General features: G+C 44.0%; 1 protein-coding gene across 7 annotated transcripts in view; it reads left to right on the top strand.

Annotated features, from left to right (window-relative positions):
• Positions 1–24963, top strand: part of Pde8b (phosphodiesterase 8B) — a 191191-nt gene that overhangs the window by 78433 nt on the left and 87795 nt on the right. For 4 of the 7 annotated variants that reach the window (XM_051172340.1, XM_051172336.1, XM_051172337.1 and 1 more), the window contains exon 2: positions 24054–24113. In XM_051172340.1, the coding sequence (XP_051028297.1) occupies positions 24054–24113 (60 nt within the window). The remainder of the gene's footprint in view (positions 1–24053; positions 24114–24963) is intronic. The other 3 variants (XM_051172341.1, XM_051172338.1, XM_051172335.1) reach the window with 1 other exon arrangement.

Raw genomic sequence — 24963 nt, 5'->3', positions numbered from 1 at the left:
TGAAGAGACTCTCTCTCTCTCTCTCTCTCTCTCTCTCTCTCTCTCTCTCTCTCTCTCTCTCTCTCTTCTTTGATGCTTCCCTAGGTGCCCTCTGGACCCTTCTGTTTGCATGTGTGTGTGACAGATGCTAGCATTTGTGTTGTTGCTGTGGGGACAGCAGCAGCTAGAGTTTTAAGAAAGGCTGTGACTTATCACTCATCCTCCCTGACAGACAAGGCCTGGTGACTCAGGGATGCTGAAATACCTATCCAGGACTCTGCCTGGTGGCCCCGGGAAGGATCCAGATGTGGCTGCCAGGGAGAAGCTGAGTTCTCTCAGAAGGCTCACCGGATAGTTTTTCCTGAATTCCCATAAGAAGGGAGAAAATGCTGTGTTGTGTGAATTAGGACTTAAACCCCCTGCACCGAACCAAGGGGACATTCCCCAAGGCATCCTGTGCTAACTAGGAAGTTTATGGACCAGAAATGCCCCACCCAGTCCTATTGAACCAGGAACATTTTCCTGGTCCCTCACTAGGGCAGCATCTGCACCACAGTGGTCATCCGTTATAATTGCACAAACACTAGCATTGTCATCTAAAACCCATAGTCTGCTTTAAGGCTTATTCTTGCTGCTGTATGTTCTGTATGTTTTCACAAATGTGTTGATTACTATAGCAACACACAGAACAGTTATACTGCCTTAAAAATATTACCTGTAGTCAATTTGCTCATTTTCCCAGTCAGTGGAAACCACACTTCTTCTTACCCCCTGCCTTAGCCTTCCCTTTTCCAGAATGTCACGTTGTTGTTATCTGTACTGTAGACTTCACACTGGCATCTGTCACTTAGTAAGACACATTCAAGTCTCTTCTATGTCTCTTTGGGTTTTGTAGCTCACTTCTCTTTAGTGGTGAGTAATATTCCACTGTGTGGCTGCATCACATGACCCTTTGCCGCTAAGTGGCACCTCGTGAATAAAGATTCAAGCCTTCATGTGCGGGTTTATGTGTGGGCATAAGGCTTCAGCTCACTTGGGTAAATATCAAGAGACGCAGTTACTGCCTTGTGGAATATGATCATGTTTAATTTTGTAAGAAACTACCGAGATGTCTTCCAAACTGGCTGTGTCACATTGCTCTCCTGTAAGCAGGGAGTGTGAGAGTCTCTGCCCCTCCCTTGCCTTCCCAGTGTGCAATGCGATCAGCATTTGAACTTTTGCCATCCTAGCAGACATGCACCAGCAGCTCACTCTTGTTTTAATTTGTATTCTGTTGATGACATGATTTTGAGCATATTTTCATCAATTTATTTGCTATCTGTTATGATTTGAATATGAAATGTCACCAAAGGTAGGGGCGATTAACTGGATTAGTAATTCCTGTATTTAGAGGGCTTATTTGAGAAGTGATTGGCTCCTGAGGGTTCTGACCTGGTCAGTGGTTTAATCCCTTGGTGAATTCAAAGTGTGGTGGTGAAAAGTAGGGGGGCGGAGTCTAGTTGAAGGAAGCAGGTCATTGGGGGCAGGCCCTGAAAAGATGCATTTTACCCTTTTGCCTCCTTCCCCTCTGTTTCTGGGCTGCCATGAGGTGAGCGGTCTCTACCACACACTCCTCTGGCCACAATACTCTACCTCATGCTGGTCTCACCACAATGGATCTGGTAACCATCCAAAACCATGTGCCCAAACAAATACTCATTTAAATGTTGTTTTCCCCTCTCAGGTATTTGTCATAACCACGACAATTTTGATAAATAGATTTTTACCAAACACCTGCAAAGAAGCAAAGCAAGGGAGGTAGGGTTGTGCTTTGAGGGGCTACAGTCAGCAATAGAAGGGGAGGCAGTGTGGTGGAGGCATGGGGTGGCTGTTCACATTGTGCTGACTGTTGCAGGAAGCAGAGGGGAGTAAGCTAATCTGACTTCTCTTGTTCCATTTGTATTCAGTCTGGGTCGAATAGTTCTATTTATCTACCTCATGTTTATAGTCTTTCTTTTCTTTCCTTTTTTTTTTTGTCTGCCATTTCTGTGTTGTTAGTCACCATCCAGGGAATATTTCCAACACTGTAGTTTTTGGCTCTAAGATTTCTGCTTGTTCTTTTTCATATTTGCTATTTGGAGCTGAGATTTCTCTTTCATATGTCATGTGCATATTTTTCTATATTTCATTGAGTACAACGATAATAGCGACACTGAAGTCCTTGTCTCGTAATGCTAGCATCTTGGTCGTCTTAGGGTTTTCATTTTTTTTTTTTTTCTTAGCCAAGTGATCAGAATTGTATATTAGGAACTGTGACTGATATATTGGGTAGATTCGCCTCTGTTTGTTTTACTTACGTAAAACTTAAGGAGACAATGAACTAGATTAGACTCATATTTTGAACATTATGTCATCTGACACGGGTGACATGGGTGACAGCTCAAATCACCATTAGATTCCAGGGTCCTATAAGGTGGTGTTTCTACATATGGTTTAGCTTTCTTCTTCCTTTTGCTTGGACTCTTTCCCACGTTTTCTCGCAAAGCTGAGTGTCTCAGTCTCTATCTGTGGTTACTTAGCAACGTGGATGTGAGTTCAATGTCAGAGTCAGCTCATCCCATGCCACACTGCCATTGTTGTTTCACAGCAAAAATGGAAAAGTAGGGAACTTTAAGATGCTGGGGTGAAGTTCAGCGGTAGAAAGCTTGCTTACCATGAGCAGGGCCTTCAGGCACATAAGAACTTCAAATGAAAATAAAACCTAAGGACTTAACAGACACCCCACCCCCAAAATCTGCATGTGTCCATGCACTGTCATGGCCCCAGCCTGGTCCCTTTGGGTCATTCTTGGAGGTCCTTGTGTTGCTGGTGAACAGGCAGGCAGTTTAAGAATTTTCTGGGTTTTTTTTTTTTTTTTTTTTTTTTTTTTTTACTTAAAGAAGGGTATAGTTCATTTAAGTTAAATATATCAGTAATATATTTGCATTCAATGCTTTTTATCTTACTGTTTGCTTTCTATTTCCCTACTTGCTCTGAGCTCAGCATTTTTGTTTGTTTGTTTCTGGTTTCTATCAGTTTAAATGTTTTCTCCTCCTGCTCCAATAGCTTGTTGGTTTTACTCTCTGGATATTCCTTTTGTAAGTAACGAACTGATAACGTCACCCTTAACTTACTAACCCAGTGTAAATACCTCCACTATTCTTCTGGACATGGGAATATAGAACACTCAAATTCCAATTTTTTCCCCTCCTGGTTTTGTCCTCTTTCTAGCTTATATTTTAATTCTGTGTCTTTTTAAATTTCTGGCATTATTAACATTTGTTTCCTACTCAATATTCAACATTTCCTCACACATTTACCTGGCCTGGGGGATGGTCATTATTTTCTCCACCCATGAATCTACAGCTAGAGACAATGTTTTCCTGCCTGAAGTGGCAGGCACATGGTGACAAGTCCTCTTCAGTCTCGGTTTTGTTCATCTGAATTTTTAATTGTTTATCACTTTGGAACTATACTTTCTTTTTTAAAGTATAGAATTCCAGGTCAGCATGTGTTTTTATTTATCATGCTGAAAATGTCATTTCATTGTTTTGCTTCCCATTGTCCCCACTGAGAAGTTAGCTGTACAACTTATCTTATTGCTGCTGGAAACCAATTTGGTTTCTCCCCGTGACTCTATCATTATTATCCTTACTTTGAGACAGGGTCTAGCTGTGTACCCAGATTGGCTTTGCACACGTGATCCTCCTGCTTTAGCCTTCAAGGTGCTAGGATTATCGCACGTGCCGCCATGCCTGTCTTCTTACAGGACAATTTTTACTTTTACTTTGATTTCAAGTCTCCTATGATGCAGTTAGAGATGGGTTTGTTTGTTTGTTTGTCTATATGTTTGTTGTTTGTTATTTGTTTGTTGTATTCATTCTTCTTAGGGGTCAGCGATTTCCTGACTTTCTGCCTTGATTTATTTCTTCAATATCGAAGCATTATCGGCCATTTTTAAAGTAAATATTATATTTGCTTCATTGTCTCTTTCAAATCCCTCTGAGAGTCAAGTCACCTGTATACGACACCCTTTTCTGTGCCTGTCTTACTTGAGGTTCCTATGGCTGTGAGAAAATGCTCTGACCCCGAGCAACACAGGGAGGAAAAAGACTGATTTTACTTCACAGAGTTTAGTCCATTACTGAGGGAGGTCAGGACAGGAGTTCAAGGAAGGAACCTGAAGGCAGGACTTGAAGCAGAGACCATGGGAGAGGTGCTGCTTGCTCCCTCATGGTTTGCCCAGTCTGCTTTTTTTTTATAGAACCCAGAACCACCAGCCCAGGGGTAGCACTACCCACAATGGGCTCGGCCCTCCCCTAGGTATCACTAAGAAAAGGCTTTAGGGACTTGTCTATGGGCCGATGTCATGGAGGAGTTTTTCAACTAAGGCCTCTAGCTTGCATCAAGTTGACATAAACTAGCAGCACAGCGCCCCCGGTGTCTCTCACAGTCCTCACCTTATTTTCCACATGTTTGCCTCTCTGGGTCTCTTTCCTGATGTTTTCCAGCTCTCCACTTCTCCACTCACTGTGCCTAACTTTCTTGCTAGCCCTGTCACTTTAGTACCTAATTTTAACTACTATATATTTAAAATATTTTATTTTTTCAATTGTGTGTGTGTGCACATGCGTGCGTGTGTGTGTGCGTGTGTGTGTGTGTGTGTGTGTGTGTGTGTGCGTGCATCAGAGTGTCCTGCCCACAGAGTCCAGAAGAATCTGTCAGAAACCCCTGGAGCTGAGTTGCTGGTGTCTGAGTACAGTGTGGGCACTGAGAACCAAACTCTCGTTCTCTGCAAGAACAATTACTTTTCTTTTCTTTTTAAAAATTAATTAAATTTTTAAACTTCACTTAGTCCCACTCCTCTCCTCCCAGTCCCACCCTTCTTCCCTCCTCTTCCTCCTTCCCTCCCCTATTCCTCACAAAAGGGGAGCCCCCCTTCCCATCCCCCTCAGGTCATCAAGTCACATCAGGACTGAGCATGTTCTCTTCCCCTGTGGCCTGGAAAGGCAGTCTCACCAGAGGGAAGTGATCCAAAAACTGGTATCAGAGTCCATGTCAGGGGCAGCCCCACTTCCCTTACTAGAGGACCCACATGGAGCCTGAGATACCCATCAGCTACATCTGCGTAGGGGGCCTGGCCCGGTCTATGTAAGGTCCTTGGTTGGTGCTTCAGCCTCAGCAAGGCCCTCTGGTCCTAGTTAGTTGTCTCAGTTAATGTTCTTGTGTTTTTGTGGAGATCCTGTTACCTCCAGGCCCCTTTTCCTCCTCCACCCCACTTTTCTGCAAGACCCCCTACGCATCACCCAATGTTTGGCTGTGAATCTCAGCATCTGTTTCAAACTGCTGCTGGGTGGAGCTTCTCAGAGGACAACTCTGCTGGGCTGTTCTCTACAAGCGCTGCAGAGTTACCATTGATAGTGTCAGGGGTTGGCTCCCTCAGGGGTTGGCTCCCTCAGGGGTTGGCTCCCTCAGGGGTTGGCTCGCTCAATCTCTGCTCTATCTTTATCCCTGCACATCCTGTAGTCAGGGTCAATTTGGGGTCAAAGTTTTTGTTGGTGCGTTGATGTTGCCCTTCGTCTACCAGGAGTCTTGTCTGGTTAGAGGGCGTCCTCTTCAGTCTCTGCTACTGGGTGTCTCTGCAAGAGTTACCCTCATATTCTCCCAGGAGCCTACCTTGACTTAGGTCTCCAGCTTGTCACAGAGATGCTCCCACCCACACTTTCTCTTTCCTCTGAGGCCTTCAGTCTCCCTGCTCCTGGTTTCCCCAGGTCCGAACAGTTAATTTTCTTAACCATTGAGACATCTCTCTGGGCTTAGCATTTTTCTGTTATCCTGGTTTCTATCAGTTTAAGTATTTTATTCTCCCACTTCAATATCTTGTTAGTTATATTCTCTGTATATCTTTTTGGTCAGTAATAGAAATGACAAAATCACCCTTAACTTGCTAACTCAGTGTAAATACCTTTACTATTATTCTTCCAGACATAGGAATATAGAACACTCAAATTCCAATTATTTTTCTCCTGGTTTTGTGCTCTTGCAGGCAGCTATTGTATTATTTTAATGATAAAATTTTCTGATTTTTTTTTTCAGTCTCCAAACTTTTGCAGACATTTTGTGTCTTTAAAAAAATTCTGTGAACATAGCAGCAATAATTTCTTTAAGCTTCTTGCGCAATAACTCCAGAGTTAAAAAAAAAAAAAAAACCCACTATGTGTCTGTTTAGTGTTTCCTCTCTTGTCTTGTAGTCAAGCCCTTTTGACTTTTGAGTTTTGAAGGGTAGATATTAAACCCTCGGCAAAAGGCTGAATGCTTTCATAAGACTGTAATCAAGATGCAGGCATGCTTCCTCAGGCAGATGTCGCTTTTGCTTCCGGTTGGCAGCTGGGTGAACGGTGAGGGTGGCCATTCGGTTGGTGAGTTTGAGACAAAGAAGGTTTGTCCTGTGTGCAGGCTGTTCTGCTTTCATGTTGCCCTCTGCTGGGGTCCCAACGGAACACTTCACATGTCCCCCTCCTCCCCAGGGCACGTCAGACTTTAGTTTCGTCCTCTCACATGAGTGAGGTCGGTAGAAACTCCAGGCAGCTTCTTAGCTGTTGCGTTCAGATTTGTCAGCGTCCTCACTGAGGACATGGGCAACAAAGGCCACCTCCATTGTAAGGTCTGAGAGAGCGCGCTATTCCTTGCAGCTGCCTTTGGAGGGAAGGCATTTTGGTGACCACCCACGGGAGAGAGTAGAGCAGGGTAAAAGACCCACTGCCTTGTCTTCCCAGAGACTTCAATTTTATCCCATGAGTGTGTGACCTCACACGCGCCCCATACCTACTCAGCAATCTGTAGTGTCAATGGCTGGATGAAATGAGCCCCCTAGGAACCTTTCAATTCTCAGATTCTTGGAAGACATTCTTCATCATAAGGTCAGGTCTGGAAAAGCATTTTGCAATAGAAAAACAGAGAGCCTAGAGCGACTCATATTTTCTGTGTGTGTGTGTGGTTTTTTGTTTTTTGTTTTTTTGAGTGAGGTGAAGTTAGCTAATTTAGAAACTGACCTTTCTGCCTTAGTGAGTGATTCAACTGGTGCTGGTACTACGGACTAAAGAAAGAGTGAATGCTGGGGTGGCCCAGGCTATTTAGTGAGATAACGAATGTCTCAGGCACCTGGTTTATTCCTGGCTCACTGTGGGGCTCAGCAAGGGTTTTCCAAGAGGATGAATGAGATGCCATCATAATACCTGTTAGTTATCAACTACCTGCCTGCCATGCCGAGATTCTTGTGAACCACACAGATTCAACGTCCAGCCTCTTTACAGGGCAGGCGCTATGGGAGGAAGGAATTACAGACTGGTCACGTATTAGTAACAAGGTAGCTGTAGCTCTCCAGTAACCTGCACCTCAGCCAAGGAACAAAGTAATTATCCACTTTAATGATGTATTAAATTAAATAGCCACTTTAACCAAATACCTATGAGTGTTGGCTGCAGCAGATGGGTCCTGGCATCAGGTGCCGGAAAACACCCTGTCACAGCTGGTCATTTATTGGCTCTCTGTGGGTTGGATGGACGTGGCATCTGTCTTTTAGGGTCCTCCTGCCCTCAACAATGTGTGGTTATGGTGACCAAATCATGGTATGTTAAATATCATGGCAGATGGATGAGAAAAAGAGTTGGGGGCGGGGCCCCAATGGAAAGACTAACGCACACATTTTAGGCTGTTAGCCGTTTGGGTTATGAAGGCCCAGGAAGGTATGTGGTGTGTATCCAGAATTCACAGGACAGTTTTCTTCTCCCTCCAGCAGAAATTGAGACACTGATCACCCCAGACCCTTCTCAGGCTCTGTGGAGTCTGGAATTTGTGGAGCAGAAGATTGAGTTAAGTTGTTTTGATTTGTGCTACTGGATTGCTGGAGAGGCTGAACAATGTTGCATAATTTCTACAGCCTGTTTGTGTGCTAATTTTATGAATCACTTGTCCCTTTCTTGACCTATTTTTAATTAGGAGGCTTGCCCTTTTCATTTCTCTCTTATTAGAAATTTTAAAAATTTGAATAAGAGTACCCATTCTTTTTACATCATTCATTACTTGTATTTTGTTCTCATTTTTAATTCTCTACTTTTATTATCATTTTTAATATATATTAACTTTTTATTGATTCTTTGTTAATTTCACATCATGCACCCCAATCCCACTCATCCACTCGAACTGTCACATCTCTGCCCTCTGCTCTACAACCTCTACTCCCAAAACAAAACAAAAATCCAAAACCTTGCTGTGAAAGCTGTGGTGTGTCTCAGTGTATCACACAGTACACCTTTTTGCCCACCCATCTTTACTCACACATGTTCATTGCAATGAGTCATTTGTCTTGTTTCATGACCTCTGGCTCCTGCTATATTAGCAATACTGGATCCTCACCGGGACTCCTCTCAAATATCCTGTTGTTGCTCTGTGTCATGGAGATGCTGCAGCTTTGGATCTGCAGGACCGGCCCCTTCGCTTGCTCCAGCAGTTTATAGATGGGGTAGATACTGGGGTGGGTCAAATCAAAGCCCTAGATCTGGGCCTGGAGAGTAGCTCAGTTGGTCAGCTCACCAGCTCTCCTGCACCCACATCACTGTGGCAAGCTCTTCAGCACTGCCCTAGCTACCTCACCCAGTGCTGCAGCTGGCAGGGGGCAGGACTAGCTCTCATGCCCTCAGGGTCGGCTCACCCACCCCCACACCACCAGAGCCAGTTCTGCTATGGTACCCAGGGGAGGTGCAGGGGCTGATTTCCTGAATGCTGCAGCCAGTGAGGGGCAGGGACAGCTCTCCCACCTGCCACAGGAAATGAGGGACAAGGAAAGGAAGGGCAGCTCTCCCTCACTCATGCCACCATATGGCAGATGAGGTGTAGGGCCAGCTCCCATGGTCATACCTTTCAATATTTATTTTTACTACGAAATTTACTACTAAGTTTTTTTCTTTCTTGGCTTAAGTTTGTAATTTTTCTACTTTGTTATTTGGTTTGGTTTTGAGTCAAGGTCTCAAACTGGCCTGAAACTCACGGTCTTTCCTGTCTCCCAAGGGCTAAGATTACAGGTATGAGCTACCATTTCAAGGTATCGTTTTAAAGATGTGTTTATTTATTTGTATGTGTTTGTACTCACATGAGTGTATTTTCATGAGGCTCCTGTGTGTAGGAGCCTGTGGAGTCCAGAAGAGGGCATTAGAGTCCCCTGGAGTCATAGATAGCTGTGAGTTCAGGAACCAAACCTGTATCCTTGCAAGAACAAGAAGTGTTCTCGTGCCAATAAGTTCAAGGCTCTTCCTCACCTTTCCTTCTAACATATTTAGGGTGTCCGGTTTTAAGTTGAGGTCTTTAATCCATTTGGACTTTAGTTTTGTGCACAGTGATAAATATGGGTCTATTTGTATTTTTCTACATGTAGCCATCCAGTTAGACCAGCCACATTTGTTGAAGATGTTATCTTTTCTCCATTGTATGGATTTGGCTTCTTTGTCAAAAATCAAATGCCCATAGATGTGTGGTTTTATTTCTGGGTCTTCTATTTGATTCCACTGGTTAATAAGCCTATTTCCAGGCCAGTACCATGCTGTTTTTATTACTGTTGCTCTATAGTACACCTTGAGATCTGGGATGGTGATTCCTCCAGCAGATCTTTTATTGTACAGGATTGTTTTAGCTATTCTGTGTTTTTTGTTTTTCCACATAAAGTTGAGAATTGATCTTTTAAGGTCTGTAAAGAATTGTCTTGGGATTTTGATGGGAATTGCATTGAATCTATAGATTGCCTTTGGTAAGATGGAAATTTTTACTATATTGATTCTCCTGATCCAGGAACATGGGAGGTCTTTCCAGCTTCTGATATCTTCTAGTTCTTTCTTTAGAGACTTGAAGTTTCTTTCATATAAGTCTTTCGCTTGTTTGCTTAGAGTTACATCAAGATACTTTACACCCTTGGTGGCTATTGTGAAGGTTATAGTTTCCTTAATTTCTTTCTCAGCTCATTTGTTATTTGTATAGAGCAGGGCTACTGATTTTTTTTTTTTTTTTAGTTGACTTTTATCCAGCCACTTTACTGAAGATGTTTATCAGCTGCAGAAGTTCCTTAGTGGCATTTTTAGAGTTACTTAAGTATATTATTATGTCATCTACAAATAGTGCTAGTTTGACTTCTTCCTTTCCTATTTGTATCCCTTAGATGCAGGCAGAGTCGACGGCCAAACTCTGCCAAGACAGGGGAAGCAAGTCCTCAATAGTTCCTACCTCACAAATATGTCTGTCACAGATACTGGGCCAGAAGGCTGAAAATGATGCTCCAATGTTATAGAGAGTGTTGGGTGACTCTTCAGGCAGTAAACTGTCTCAGTCATCTTTTCATTTTGGAAGCTGCTAGCCTGCACTCCGGGCTCACTCAAGTATTTAAGTTTCATCACTTCTCAAGTCTCTGATGGGTTTAAAGACCAGATAGTTTAGTCTTTCAATGAAGCTTAGTAGGTTAGAGGTTAAGATGTTTTTAGATCAAGACAGATGCTTTAAGTTAATAGAGATGAGATATGATAGATATTAATCTCCATTCAGAAATTTAGACCCAACAAGATAAGAAAGATTTTTACTTCAAGTTTGCCAAATACAAATAGCCAAATCACTATGAATGTAACATTTATATAATTCCTGATTGTTTCATGGTTCTTTCTGCTGTATGTAGTTTATTTTACCCATGTGTAATAATATAAATGTATATGGTAAAAAAAACATAATCAAAAAAAGTAAAAAAAAAAAAAAAAAAGTGTTCTTAGCCACCATATGGGCATTGGGATCTGAATTCAGGTCCTCATTACTAAACAGCAACTGTTTTTTGTTTTTTTTTTTTAATTTATTCTTGTTATATCTCAATGTTTATCCCATCCCTTGTATCCTTCCATTCTTCTTTCCCTTCCATTTTCCCATTATTCCCCTCCCCTATGACTGTTCCTGAGGGATTACCTCCCCCTGTATATGCTCATAGGGTATCAAGTCTCTTCTTGGCAACCACAGCAACTGTTCTTAACCACTGAACAATCTCTGATTTTTTGAAATATTATTTTTAGCAAAAGCCTGGGTCCTTAAATGATACACTTGTCTATATTATTTTTCAGTATATTACTGTAATTCCCATTAAAAATTTAGTCTATGTAGAACTAATTAGGGTATATATACAGAACTGACTCAATTTTTCTTTAATGGTCAACAATTATTCCAATTTTATTATTGAAATCATTACTCCATTTCCTTCCTTTCACAGAGCCTTTTGAAATCAGAAAGTTATAATTTTAATAAAACCCGATTATTTTTATTTCACGGGTCATACTTCTATAATTAATATACATTCATAGAAACTGGCAGAACAATAATGTGTGTGAAGCACACACTTTACAAGCAGCATATTATTATTATTATTATTATTATTATTATTATTATTATTATTATTATTATTATTATAAATCTAAGTGTCAAAGTATGTCACCAAACTCATGAACATGAGCCATCAGGGCCAAACTGGGAAAAGTGGCTGTAGACAGATGACATCAGATGGCCCTGAGAGCTGAGGATCCCAACCACTGTCTTCAGCTCGCATCCAAGCATGACAACAGCAGCTCACCCCAGGAGAGCTTGCTGCTGATTTGAGAACCAGGGGTTTTACAGGAGCCAACTGGTAGACAGTGAAGACATGAGAAAACTGACAAGAAATTGTAGCCTGACATTCCAAAATGATGTAGAAGGAATTAGGAAAATGATTAAATGCAACACATTTTAAAAACTAATCCAAATGAGAAAGGCACAGAGTACATAATGTATGCGAGTGACTAAGAGAGGTGGGAATTTAAAAACTACCTAAGAAATGACAATCAAACCGGAAGAAATATAAGAAAAAGCACACCCTGTGGAAAGCGCTGTCACGAACTCACGGAAGGAAGAAGCTGTGATGACTGCGAAAAGATCAAGCTAATACCATCAGTCAGTCAACATCCCAATCAATCGGCAGCACAATTGGAATCAGTGGGTGTCGGAAAAATAAAGAAGAGGATCTGAGGGGAGGGAGGGGGAGTTGGGTGCTTGGGGGAGTAGGAGAGGGCAAACGAAGGTGGATATGATTGGGGTGCACTGTTTACATGTATGGAATTGTCAAAGAATAAATTAAAGATATGGGAAACAGAAGTGGGAAAAGAAGAAGATGATTTTGAAGAAGGGTTGAGAGGATAGATAAGGAATCTCGGCAAGGGGGATCTGTGACGGTCCATTGTGTGATGTGTTTCTGTATATACAGAGGATGCCTACATGTCTTCCTCTGTGCATATTTTAAAAGTGAGGTTTCTGAAAACAAACAAATTGCACGTTCACTGGCAAAAAAATTAGTGTGAACAATATTAACATATACTCAAGTAAAAAAAAAAATGTACCATAAAGAAAAGAAATCATTTGGGGATCTAGCAAAAAGACCAAAATATTCATAAGGGGAAGAAAACTAGATTGACATTGGACTGTGACAGCAATGCTTTAAGCCACAGATCATAGAGAAACATGCCCATGATATTACGGAAAAGAGTGAGGTGATTATTCTGTCTCTATCCAAGCTGACATTTAAGTATAAAACCACAGACCAGGCCACTTGGATGAGCTTCCTCCCATTATTTCTAGGGAAGCTGGCTGGGATGTGAGATGTTGCTACCTCTGTTCAGACTCCTGGCTTTCTTGGATTCACGTAAGTGTGTTCCTGGTCAGATGTCACCCCAGATTCCTGGCAAATTTGAGTTGTGGTTTGTTTCCCATTCCTGCTTTAGAACAGCCACATGCTGATGCAGCAGGAGTCTGTATGATCCATTCTCCACCCAGGCAGGGGATGGGTAGCCTGTTCTCCACCTGGGAGGTATGTATCACCAGATCTCTTTCTCCTGCCAGCAAGGGGATTGACCTGTTTCATTGGGATGCTGCTTTAAGCGAATGAGAACAAAGTAAAAGAAATGGGAAAGCATTGGCTCACTGAGTCAAAATGTCCAAGAGGACATACATAGCTTCTAGCGAGGCTTGATCTGGTAATGTGATGGTACCTCAAAGGATGTCAGGCTCCTTCCATTTCTCCACCTGTTTTCCATCTTCACATGGCGTGCAGTCATGACCAACAACTTGGCTACTAACTTCTTTGGGAAGCCCTAATTCGGTGTCCCTGAGTCACCTGACTAGCCCTCACTGATAGCCATGTGCCAGGAAATGAAGTGTTTAGCTCTGCTAAACATATCTTCTTTAGAATCGCAAGATTCCCAACAGAAATCAATGGCCCTTGAGAAGAAATGGGGGTGGGGGTGGGGGAGATGGACGGTGATAAAGGAAATTTTTACTAAGTGCTGAATTTTATGAAAATAGCATCTTGACCGTTTCTGGAGATGGCTGTTACTGACTGTCATTGCCTGTGGAGAATTATACAGGTAGATACTGCTGGTTATAGGACAAAACTCTAGTGCCTTTGCTCTGTGGGACACGAAACCCTATTTCCACTTTCTTCCAGTTCTTATGTACTCCTATTGCTCTCCCTTTCCTCAGCCCCCTGGCCCTGGTGAAGAGATGGTTGTAGCTGCATCTCTCGTACGCTTGTGCTATCGTCCTCGAACACACATTATCTTGTGGATGGCCCAGGGGTATCTCAAACCTAGCCTGTGCAGCACTTGATTCATGTTCCCCCGTAAGCCTGCCTTGCACCCTGTATTCACTATCCCCCTTTTCAGTCATTCGAGCTGGTATCCTTGCCCTTAGCTCTCTCCCCTCCCCGGCCACACATATCTCATTGGTGTGATGGGTCCTCATGTTTCTATCATCAGTACTGCTCCCCCTGGTGAGCACTCCGCATCTCTAGCTGAACCAGTGTTCCCTCAAATTCAAGTGAGCACTGCAGTTGTCCGGAAGGCCAATCAGGGCGCACCCCAGATTCCATTTCATTCCACCTGGAGTGAGGCCTGGGGAGTACATACCGTTTCTAAGATTCACAGGGCTGACACCGCAGGCTCAGGGGGTGTCCTGGGAGGAGCATGGGAACACTGCAGTAGCTCCTTTCTCATTTCTGCCCTTCTGTCCTGGTTCAGCGGTCTGTCCACATCTCCGTTCCAGCAGTCGGCTAACTTCCAACCCAACCATTCTGCCGCGCCTTTATTTGCCTAGCAAAACTTTACTTTCTCATTACAGTGGCTACCTGCAACCTGTCTATGGTATTGCCAGGAGATCAGAATGTACCAGCTGTGAGCAGGTAGCTGTGAGGCAGTCTGCTTCGGTCAGCGGTTCACACACGCACACGTGTGTTGGGGGAGACCGGGGAGGGGGGGGGTCGGTTCTCAGTGCTGAACCCAAGAGATGTAAGGCCAAGTTACTGGATGCTGGAGTGTGATCAGAGCCTGGCACTGGCACAAAGCGCTCTCTCTCTCTGTCTCTGTCTCTGTCTCTGTCTCTGTCTCTGTCTCTGTCTCTCTCTCTCTCTCTCTCTCTCTCTCTCTCTCCCCTCTCTTCCCTGTCCCCTCCTCTCCCTTCCCTCTCCCATCTCCTCTCCCCTCCTCCTTTCCCTCCCTCTGAAGAAGGTACTTCAATATTGTGTGTACAGGCAGCTGGATCCCTAGGCACATGGGGATGAGCAGGTAGGCAGAGGCTCTGAGCAGAAACAAAAGAGAGCCAGGTCCTCCCTTCTGGCCCAGACAAAGGCACATAGCTAGCCTGTCTTCCTGCCAAGAGATCTCAATGGATCCAAGCCGCACGATTGGCTGCAAACTGGAACCATTTAAAAAGAATAATGTTACTTTGGTCAAACAGAAAGTGGTCTCGTGGGACTCACTCCCCCCTTGGCTGTACTTTGGGAGCTTTCTGAGTTTGTTTGTTCTCCATCAGCTAGTGTATTCATTCTGCACCCCAGTTCCAGATCCTCAGGATTCTGGGAGGTGGGGCAGGTACTGTCATCCGGAGCCTTTCCTCAGCTCTGGTACTGACTGTAAACAGTCTGCTTCGTTAAACTACATCCTTAAACTACTAGATAATAAGATAATGGGAATTGTCTTGTGGCTTCCCATGATCAAGGCATGGTGAGGTATTGCCTTCCATCTGTGTTACCTCAGGGAGAGTGGCTACACCCTGGGTTTTCATCTCTGGGGACCCTTCCCAGGAAAATGACTGCAGATTTGGTGGGGGGGGGCAGGTGTTTCTGTCATTTTTTTCTAAGTTGCCACAATTGTTGAGGACTTAGCTGTTCAGTTAGGTTTTATGCCTTTAGGATGTGTCTGTAAATGGGTAGAGATATGGTCACTTTGGCTAAGCAAGAAAAATTACTTTTCAAAAAAGCAGACATTTGCATTTTGTAGACGATTTCACAAGGGCTATTTAAAAAAAAAAAAAAAGGATTCATGTCAATAAATTAATGTTTCCATGGGATCCATCACTGCATACACACACATCACCCCTGGTGTCCACCTGGACCAGCTGCGGGCTCTGGTTCATCCCTGCATGAGTGCAGAAATTAAGCGCGGTTGGATTCTCAGCAGGGAACCAGATGTGACCCAAAGTCCAGTGCTATTTCAGAGTCACCGAGTCCTTCCTGTGAGGTGATCTTGCAGCCAGTCATGGGAGACATTTCACTCTTGCCTCTCCAAGGCAGCCCTAACTTATCAATGGTAACAGTGAGGACAGAGGCAGCATGGGTAATTGAAATCCACAGGAAATCTCCAAGCTCATTTTTAGCAGATGGTTTCACTCCTTGCCCATCAACTCTGTTTACCAGAGCTACTAACCACAGAGCAAGAAGGACTGATTTGGATTTCATTCCTCGCAGCCTCTCCCCATTTCAGTTAGTGTTCAGAAGAAAGGAGAGCATCACTGGAGGATGGCAGGATAGAGGAAGACCAGAATCTAATACTCGGGTTTTCTGAGTCATTGGATCTCAAGTGCTCAGAAGTGGACTGTTCTTTTCTTGCTCTCTGATACACAGGGTGATGCTACAAGCTTGGAGTCATCCAGCCATGTCTATGAGCAGCAGTGTCCCTAATAAAAAGAAAGGAAGTTGGAGGAGAGATGTCATGTAGTAGCCATCGCCTTTGACTCCCTCCACATTGTAGGTCAGCCTCTGAGTTTGCTGTTTGGAATCTTGACGTGAGCTTGTCTTCACACTCAACCTAGGGACTCTGGGAGAGAACTGATGCATCCATGGATGCTCGGTGTCTGTGTGTACAACAAACAGCTTTCTGTCACATCACAGGGCTCGGGTCTACCTTTCCTCCTCAGAAGTTGACTCGCCAAGGCACTTGTGCCGCCTTCCCTTAGGCACTTGCCATTTCATGGTTATAATCTAGACTTTTCATTTCCGTTCTAATGCATTATCAAGCTGGCTTCTTTTCTCATGCAGTAGATGGCATGGCTGTGCCATAGGAATGTTTTATTTTTCATTGGATATTCATATGGGAAATGGCTCCCCCATCAGACCACGCTGGCCAAGTTTCTGACGTTTAGCCAAAGTGGCATCTAGGTGACTTCAGTGGGTATCTTTTTACTGACCCAGCATTGATGAGATTTTTTTTAGGCCTGTGGGATATTGCAGCCTCTTCTCCCATCACTCTCCAGGTCTCACAGGAGCAACAATCTCATTTCTTTCTTTCTTTCTTTTTTTTTTCATTGTGAAAAAGTCTTTATTTTAAGAAAAAAAAATTAGTTAGCAAAAAACTAAACAAGTTTCACTTAGCAAAATACACCCAAAAGGAAATCACAGTCCAGAGAAGCCCTCACCAATTCCTACATATTTGTATTGCATCTCAATTCTCAAATCTAACTTTTAAAAAAAGCTTAAACTTAACCCAAAGATTTTAAATGAAAATATAAACTAGAATGAACGTGAGAAATACTCCTCTTTGCATCAGGGTTCTAGCATCTTTGAGTTCCCCAGAAAAGTACGCTTCCCCAGCGTGTCCACTGTGGTGTGCTTGAAGAGCCACTCTGCGTACTTAATGCTGCTTAACTCAGAGGCAGCACCCTCAAGCATACTTCCAAAAGTGTTGATCGAGAAAAGCCGAGGAGAATGGTTTTAGCTTACTCAACATCACACGCTAGAAGCAAAGTTTGCGTGAGAAACTCTGAAGAGGTAATTTCTTAAAACCTAGGATTTCACAAACTCAGGTTGTAAAGTGGGTCCCCCAGCTTCTTCTCACATTATAAAGTGCTTTATCGGCTGCCTGCAGGGGCTTATAGCAGCCAGGCGATGCAGGGTACGGGAGTGCCAGCTGCCCAGGCGACTTACAATGCCCTGGAGAGCCAGTCAGTGAGTGCCTGTTTACAGGGCCAGCTACCGCGGTCAGAACGGTATGAGTGGATGCGGCTAGCATTGTAGGAACATTTGAATTAATTCAAGCAATCTCATTCCTTGAGAAAGAGCAGCTACGGTAGGGAATGGAGAGGTGACAGGGTGTGGTTGGCGGCGTTACCTCCTCCCTTGCCCCAGCGGCTCTGTCTCACGGTGGTGCTCTTGGTGGCAAATGTCCGGTACTGAACTGTTGAAGCTATGTTTCCCAAACTTGGTGTTATCTCAGCCAGTCTTTTGCATCTCATTGATGAGTCACCTTGCAATTTTTTCAGATATATATATATATATCTCCCATCTAGAGATTATTCTGGAACAAACTGAAATCTAAGTAAATCCACAGCTAAGAGCACAGCCTTGCCATTAAGACAAGCTTGGATCGCAATCTCAGCTACACCCCTTGGGATGAGTCATCCATCCCTCCTGCAGCTTGAGTTGCTTCGGCTATGACAAGGGGCCCATGATGGGACGGTTGTAACCATCACACGAGATGATGATGTCCGTGGAGGCGCTTCAGCCCCCACACTCCCTCCATGTCTAATGGAGGCAAAGAGTGCTCACATGTCTCTAGCAAGGCCCTGGAAGCTCAGCCAATTTTTCTCTTATCTTATTTTACCAAGTTTCAGAGAAACTATCTGTATTCTTTTTTTTTTTTTTTTTTTTTCAAGACAAGGTTTCTCTGTGTAGCCTTGACTATCCTGGGCTCGCTTTGTAGACCAGGCTAGCCTTGAACTCATAGCGATCCACCTGCCTCTGCCTCCCAAGTGCTGAGATTAAAGGCGTGCGCCACCACTGCCCGGCTGCTATCTATATTCTTAAAATAGTATTTTATTGTATCGAAAGAAGACTTGACTGGGAAGCAAAATAGTATATGTAGAATATTTACATAGTGTTGAATAGTTAATGTTAACTCCCAGATCAGAAAGAAGTTCATCTAACGAAATGTAGCATATTTTGTAACCCTTAAGCTATATAATCAGAAAGCATGTGATTTACCAGCTGAAAACTTACTAGATACTACTTTAAATGTACATACTTGAGATGTCTCTGTTTGGCAACATATCTGTCCCTTCCTTCGTCATCTTCCTGTGAAGCCATCTGCCTTCACTGAGAACACCTCAGCATTTATTTGAATCATCATATTGTTGTCTTAAGCTATATTTGTTATGGTTTTAAATGTTTAGATGTGTACTAAACATTTAGAGTATCTAAATGTTAATAGATTGTGAATCAGGCTGAATGTAAATGTTTCTGTAACGAACGCTGATTCTAACGATCTTGGGAATGGCTCTTAGTGGCCCCCAAGCCGACTCTTCCTGAGAAGGCCAGACTGTAGGCTGCTAAGCTGTAGGGTAAGAACCTCTTAACCCTCCCTAGAAACTCCCAACTGCTTTATTAAGGTGTCTGGAGCAGTTTACACATCTGTCAACACTGTGCAGGCTTGGCTGTGAGGTCTGCCCGTGGGTAGTTGTTTGCCATCCTTACTAATCTGTATATTGAAACATTTAGGTGTAAAATTGTATCACATTATGGTTTAAAATCTTCCCTTTGCTTGGCTACTAATGAGGTGCCTTGTTATACTTGTATCCTTCTTGTGGAATTTTTTTTCAAATCATTTGATAGTCTTCTTGGTTGCCTTTTTATTTATATTTTTAAATCTTTTAAATATATGTTCTGGTTACTAATGTTTGTTGGCCTTATATATTTTACGTTTCATCTCTCCAGGGACTACCTCCTTTTGCCTTTTTCAAAAATTGTTTTTGGTGAATAGAAGTTACAATTTTAAAGTCAAATTGGTTAATCTTCTTTCTAATGATTATATCTTTTGATGAGAAGACGTTTCTGTATTTATGTCCATGCGACAAAATGTACTATGAAAGTTAACACCCAAAGCCTAAAACAAGAATATTGCCTATCACAGTCCTTGGCTTGGACTCACCTTCCTCCTATATCTGTGGAGGAAAGAATGGACTATAAAGAACCTGTATTCACCTTTGCTATAATTTAGGAACATTGTTTTACATGGCTAATGCTTCAAGTATCTTCCTCTTGCCTGACAAATAAGCAACCTGTACTTTGGAAGAGTGCCCGCACACAGGTCCAGCCACTGACTGCTGGGTAGGTATTAGAGCTTCCGCACTGTGACTATTGGTACTTGTCAGGTGATGTATATGTGTAGTGAAGTCTGTGGAAGGGGCAGGACTTCTGGGGCAGACATGTCTTCTCAGCAGAGGAGACTCCAGCCTCTGAACCTTCCTGCACTCACAGAGATGAAATGCACTGTTGTTGGGGCCCTGTCCTTGGAGTCCCTGCCTATAGAGTTGGAGCCAGGAATCGATTCATTGACATGTGAGGAGCAGATCCAGAACACCTAGGCCAGAGACAGACGTGAGAAGGGAATGGAATCATGGGCTTCCCATTGACCTCTTGGGTTCCGAGGTGTGAGGAGGGTATCAGACTTGCCAGGGAGTACTGGAGTGCACACCCAGTGTGTTAGAGGCTAGTGCGATGGCAGAGTCAGCAGGTAGGCCATGGTTGAAGGGACAGAGGGAAGTAGAGGGTGTGTGTGTGTGTGTGTGTGTGTGTGTGTGTGTGTGTGTGTGTGTGTGTGTTGGAGGTGAACATAGTTATCACAAAGAGTTATTCAAGGTGAAATGGGGTTTCCACATTGAAAGATGGCTTCCCAGGCCCACCCTGGTGTCACCACATGGCTCAGTGCCAGGGCCAGCCTGGAAGCTGGAGGGCAGATGGGCCCCATTCATAAAACAGAGGCAGAAGGATATGAACCAGGTTGGCATGAGGACGGATGGTGTTCCAAGGGCATCTTGAGATGAGTAAATGCTTTTTAACATCAGAACCAAAAAAAAGGGCAGAACAAAAGGACAAACAAGCTGCTGGGGCTTGGGAGGTGGAAAGGGGCTTTTGCCCCTGAAGCTCAGCTTCCTTCTGGTCTGAGGACAGCTGTAAAAGTCAATGCCAAGCTACTCACTTAAGTTTCCAGAAGCATAAACCACTGAGGGTTGTGACAAACAGTACCAGAGAAGGTAGCACTGCAATAGGTGAACCAGCAAGCCTGAACAGCTGTGCTGTCTCTCACACACCCATGCTGCACTACCGGGCAACGTGCTGAGTTCATGTCTATCGAAGGGAAGCCAGGCTGTGTATTTCCTCCCTGCTTTCTCTCATCTTGGTCACCGTGATGGCTTTTTTTTTCCCCCATTTAGTTCCCACTCCGAGGAATATTTTGGTTTGTGTCCTTTTGTGAGATCTCAGCTCTTGTCTATTCAGGAAGTGGGCAAGCCAAATGTTTGGTTTTCCTCATCACACACATGATCATGGTGACTTGGAATCCTACACTGTGGTGACTGGTACCTCCACAATGAAAAGGCACCTCCTTGGGGTCCCCCCCACCCCCGGCTTTCGCCTTCACATACGATAATGCAGCCACTCTGAACACTGTGTCCCTCCCCCGGGGGTGCCTCTGCCTTCCTGCCTGTGCGTAGGCTGTTCCGTGACTAGACTCTCCTCAGTCCTACCCTCTCCTTTCTTTTCCTCACAGCTTGCCTGCCTTCGCGAATGCTTCTTTAATCTCCGCCAAACCAAATTATCTTTCTTGTCTCAGCTGCAAAGTCTAAGGAAGCCTATCTCTTGGGCAGAATTCTGTATGCAGCTAAACGATCAAATGGAAATAGGCAACGGATGTTTGCCGATCAATAAAACTGAAGGAGCTCGCCACTCCCCAGCCCTCACCAGCCCTCATGGGATGAACAGCGTGTCCCCAGATGCAGCAAGCATCTAGGGGTCTCTCTGTTTATGCCGGAATAGCCAAGCTCTATAACAGGGTTGAGAATGGTCATTGGTGAAATCAGCAAATATTAAAAGTAAGACTCTGTATTATCCGCCCTAGAGACTGGCTCACCTGCTGGGAAGTTATGGCCCTGCTGAAAAACTCACTTGCACGGGAGTTATGGCCCTGCTGACAAACATGTAGTTATGGGTGTAGTCTCATGCACATGCACACACACACGTCTGACACAGCAAATGGTGTGTGCTGTGAGTAAGTGCACGCCGTTCTCATTGAGTGATTGGGAAGCAATGTGATGGAAGTGGCCTAGAGTTTTATCTCATCACCCTTGGACCCCATCCTTCCTTCATCCTGGGCAGTAGCATTTTGTGGCCTATGGCCCTATCCCTGGTTTGGCTTTTCTGCCCCTGTTAGAGGTGCTGAGTTCCCATAGGAAGAGCCAACTTGTGCACCTACCTGTATATCTGCAGTTGCTCAGGTTTACTCTTTGAAGTAGAGGCTTAGCTCGGCCGCACAGGCCTCTTTGTATTTGTGTGATGAACTGGTGAATTCTGAAACAGAGCCTTGCAAAATAACTGCAGCTGTCCTTTAGTGTCCATTGCTTAGGACATCCCAAAGAGCCAGCAAGGACACCTGCCAGGTTCTGATGTGACAGCTGACCTCTTTTGGGTATTGAGACTAAGGTCAGATGATACAGTGCATAGACTAAGGAAAAAAAAAAGCTACACAAGAAACATGAAACTAAGTGTGAGTCGGGGCTAGAGGATCTGGTAAACTGAGGCACCCAAGCTAGAGGTTAAGTAACAGATGTGGGTGGGGACATATTGACAAGGGGCAGGAAGGAGATAGGTTAGGGACAGTTAGAAACCTGGGACAGGACCTTGCTCTGCATTTCTTTTACTGAAATTCACACTGTGGATTCCTGCCATGTTGGTTTATGCAGAGGCCAAAGTGTAGATGTGGGCGGGGACCGTGTGGGTGAATGAGGAAACCGTGGTCTCTCCTGTCTTTTAGGCATGAGCGACACCTTTAAAATGGTGCCGTCAACCAATGGCGATTGTTTGGTCTCCTGTAAAGGCAACGCCTTAGCACACCTCTAGGACAGAGACATGGGTGTGTTCATGGTCATCATGTGGCCTCCCAGTGGAATTTAAACCAGCTGCCTCCCACCACTGAGGTCACACGTGTGCCTGATGGGGACGCACCAAGTGTATAAGGCAATTCATCAAATAGTGGCAAGTTCTCTTTTGTGGGGTGCAGTTTGAGTCCTTCCTGCGGGCACCTTCCCAAAACAAGCCTTTTTTATTTTATTCCTTTGATACTCTATTTTTATTACATTTAAGTGTGTGTGTGTGTGTGTGTGTGTGTGTGTGTGTGTGTGTGTGTGTGTACCCACTCATGGTGAATTCCACAGTACATATGTGGGGTCAGAGGAGAACTTTGTAAAGGGGTTCTCTCCTTCTTCCTGTATTTTAGTTCTGGGGACCCCACTCAGGTCACTAGGCTTGTGGGTGAGGGCGTCTGCCTGGGCTTTGGATTTCTACCAAACTTATTTCCTGACAGTGAGGTCTGAAGCAAGATGGTAAACCCACCCTACAGAGAAAAGAGTAGGGACCCTGGGACAGAAGTGACAGCGTAAGAGCCCAGAGATAAGTATGGGGAAAGGAGGAAGGGGTGGGGTGGTATTTTGGATCTTCCAAAGTATAATTTATAATCCTACCTTGGGGTTTTTGTTGCTGTTATTTAGTTTTGGGTTTTTGAGGCAGGAGCCACCCCCGCCACCTGCCATGTACCCCAGGCTATTCTCAAGCTGAAGTAGCTGGGGATAGCCCTCAGTTGCTATGCCCATTTGTATAGTACTAGACCCATAACACCTTCTGCATCCCAGACTTCCCACCAACTTACTACATCCTCAGCACAGAAAGCTTTAATTTTCTTGTTATTTTTTAATGGGCCAAGCCTCCTTTAGCTATGGGTCATCGCCATGTCCTTGGTCACATGAATTCTGATGCTCCTTTAGACAGACAAGGAGCCGAGAGGGTATGTTTCAAGCGGGATAAGCTTTCAGGTGGCAAGCCACCGCAGCCACTTAGAGGAGAGAAAGATGGATCCATGATGTGCGGCAGAGACCTTCAGCCACATTCACTCGGAAAAAAGACATTTTTAGAAATCTGAGAGTAAAGAGATTAAAAAATAAAGGCAACTCTGGAGTCGCTCTCCGCTGCAGCCCAGGGCAACGAAATAGTGTGGGCCAGTGAGCAGCTGAGAGCTCTAGTCTCACCTAAGGAGCCTGGGTACAGGTTACCTCTGGTGGTCCTGGTGTGGTGTCCCTGTGTCGCCTTGAGGAAATGCACTTCGATGGAGGCAGTTTCGCCAGCACACACGGGATGAGGGAATTAACTGTTTATTCCTCATGCTAAATCCTTAAAAAGTAAAGGTGTGAGTATGGAGCTAGCTCTTAATCGGTAGATGTGTTCCAACATGTCCTGCTCTCTCTTGAAATTTCAGAATATCAGTACGTATAGTAATAGAGTATAGCTGTAACAATGATGTGCTAGTACATAGTAAGTGCTCAGTAAGTAATCATCAAATTGATTTCACCAATAAAACAACTCATGCTTATTATAAAAGTCTCAGGACTGAAGTAAAAGCCATCCAAAGCCCCGCTCCTTACCGCTGGAGACACAGCCTTATAGCTACTCCCAGGGTATAGCTTCTCATAAGCAGGTCGGACAGGGTGGCATAGGATGCTTCCTAACTTGTCTCCAGGTCAGTAACTTAGGTTCGTTCTTCCATCACTTCTGCAGTGGCATGATGTGCTCTACTAGGTAAGGAATGATTTAGCAATCTGTATCCTGAAGAGTTGACACTTCTCATGTGCCGTCCTTTATTTAGCAGGTGTCTTCTGCGGAGGTACGCATTGGGCCCATGAGACTGACACAGGACCCTATCCAGGTATGTCTCTATCCCCCAGGAGGGGCTTTGCTGTTGGGGCACGTGGCTATCTGAGCAGTGTTTGAGTCGTCTTCTGGTTTAACAACAGATGTTGTTTCTGCCACATACATACACACACACATGCATGCACACATGCACACACACACACACACATATAAAACATATACTGCACTTCAATATTATATATAGAAAGAATATATAGTATATATACTATATATTATATAGTTCAATACGTACACTATATATTATATTTTATATATGATATTACATATGGTATATATATTATAATGTGTGTGTGTGTCTTTGTCAGTATCATGCTTCAGAAATTAGACTGATTTTGAGGACTCAGATATCACCCAACTTTGAGTATAAATACAATGAATAGAATTTCCAATAGATTGTGGGGAAGAACAACCCAACATCCTGGTGCCCACAAGAAGGGAGGAAGTGATATGTGTTAAAGGGTATACTATGGCTTTGCTGAGAGCCAGAGCTGGGTGTGACTCTGTCTGGCCTCTTCAACAGTATGAGTTTGTGTGTGTTGTTTTCTTCCTCTGCCCCACTTCTTTGTTGGCACAAGATAAGATCTGCTTTCCCATAGAGGATTATCACTGCAACAAAACTGCCTTGCATGCTATTGTAGAACACACTCTGCCTGTGGAAGATCCTCAGTAATCACAGCTGGTGCTGTTGTTTGGGAGTGGAACTATGTGGATAGGGTACACATGTAGGCAAATTTTTTTTGGTTGATCAATATCTTTATTGATAAATAAAGATCTGTGGGTCATTCTCTTCTGTAGGTCACTAATAAAGTGGCAGAAGTGTAAGAGCCTGAGGGACAGGGAATCTG

Source organism: Acomys russatus, chromosome 30 (genome assembly GCF_903995435.1).
Source record: "Acomys russatus chromosome 30, mAcoRus1.1, whole genome shotgun sequence".
NCBI classification, from domain to species: Eukaryota; Metazoa; Chordata; class Mammalia; order Rodentia; family Muridae; genus Acomys; species Acomys russatus.
The sequence above is the reverse complement of the archived record's forward strand: the minus strand, read 5'-3'. Positions and strand labels throughout refer to the sequence as shown.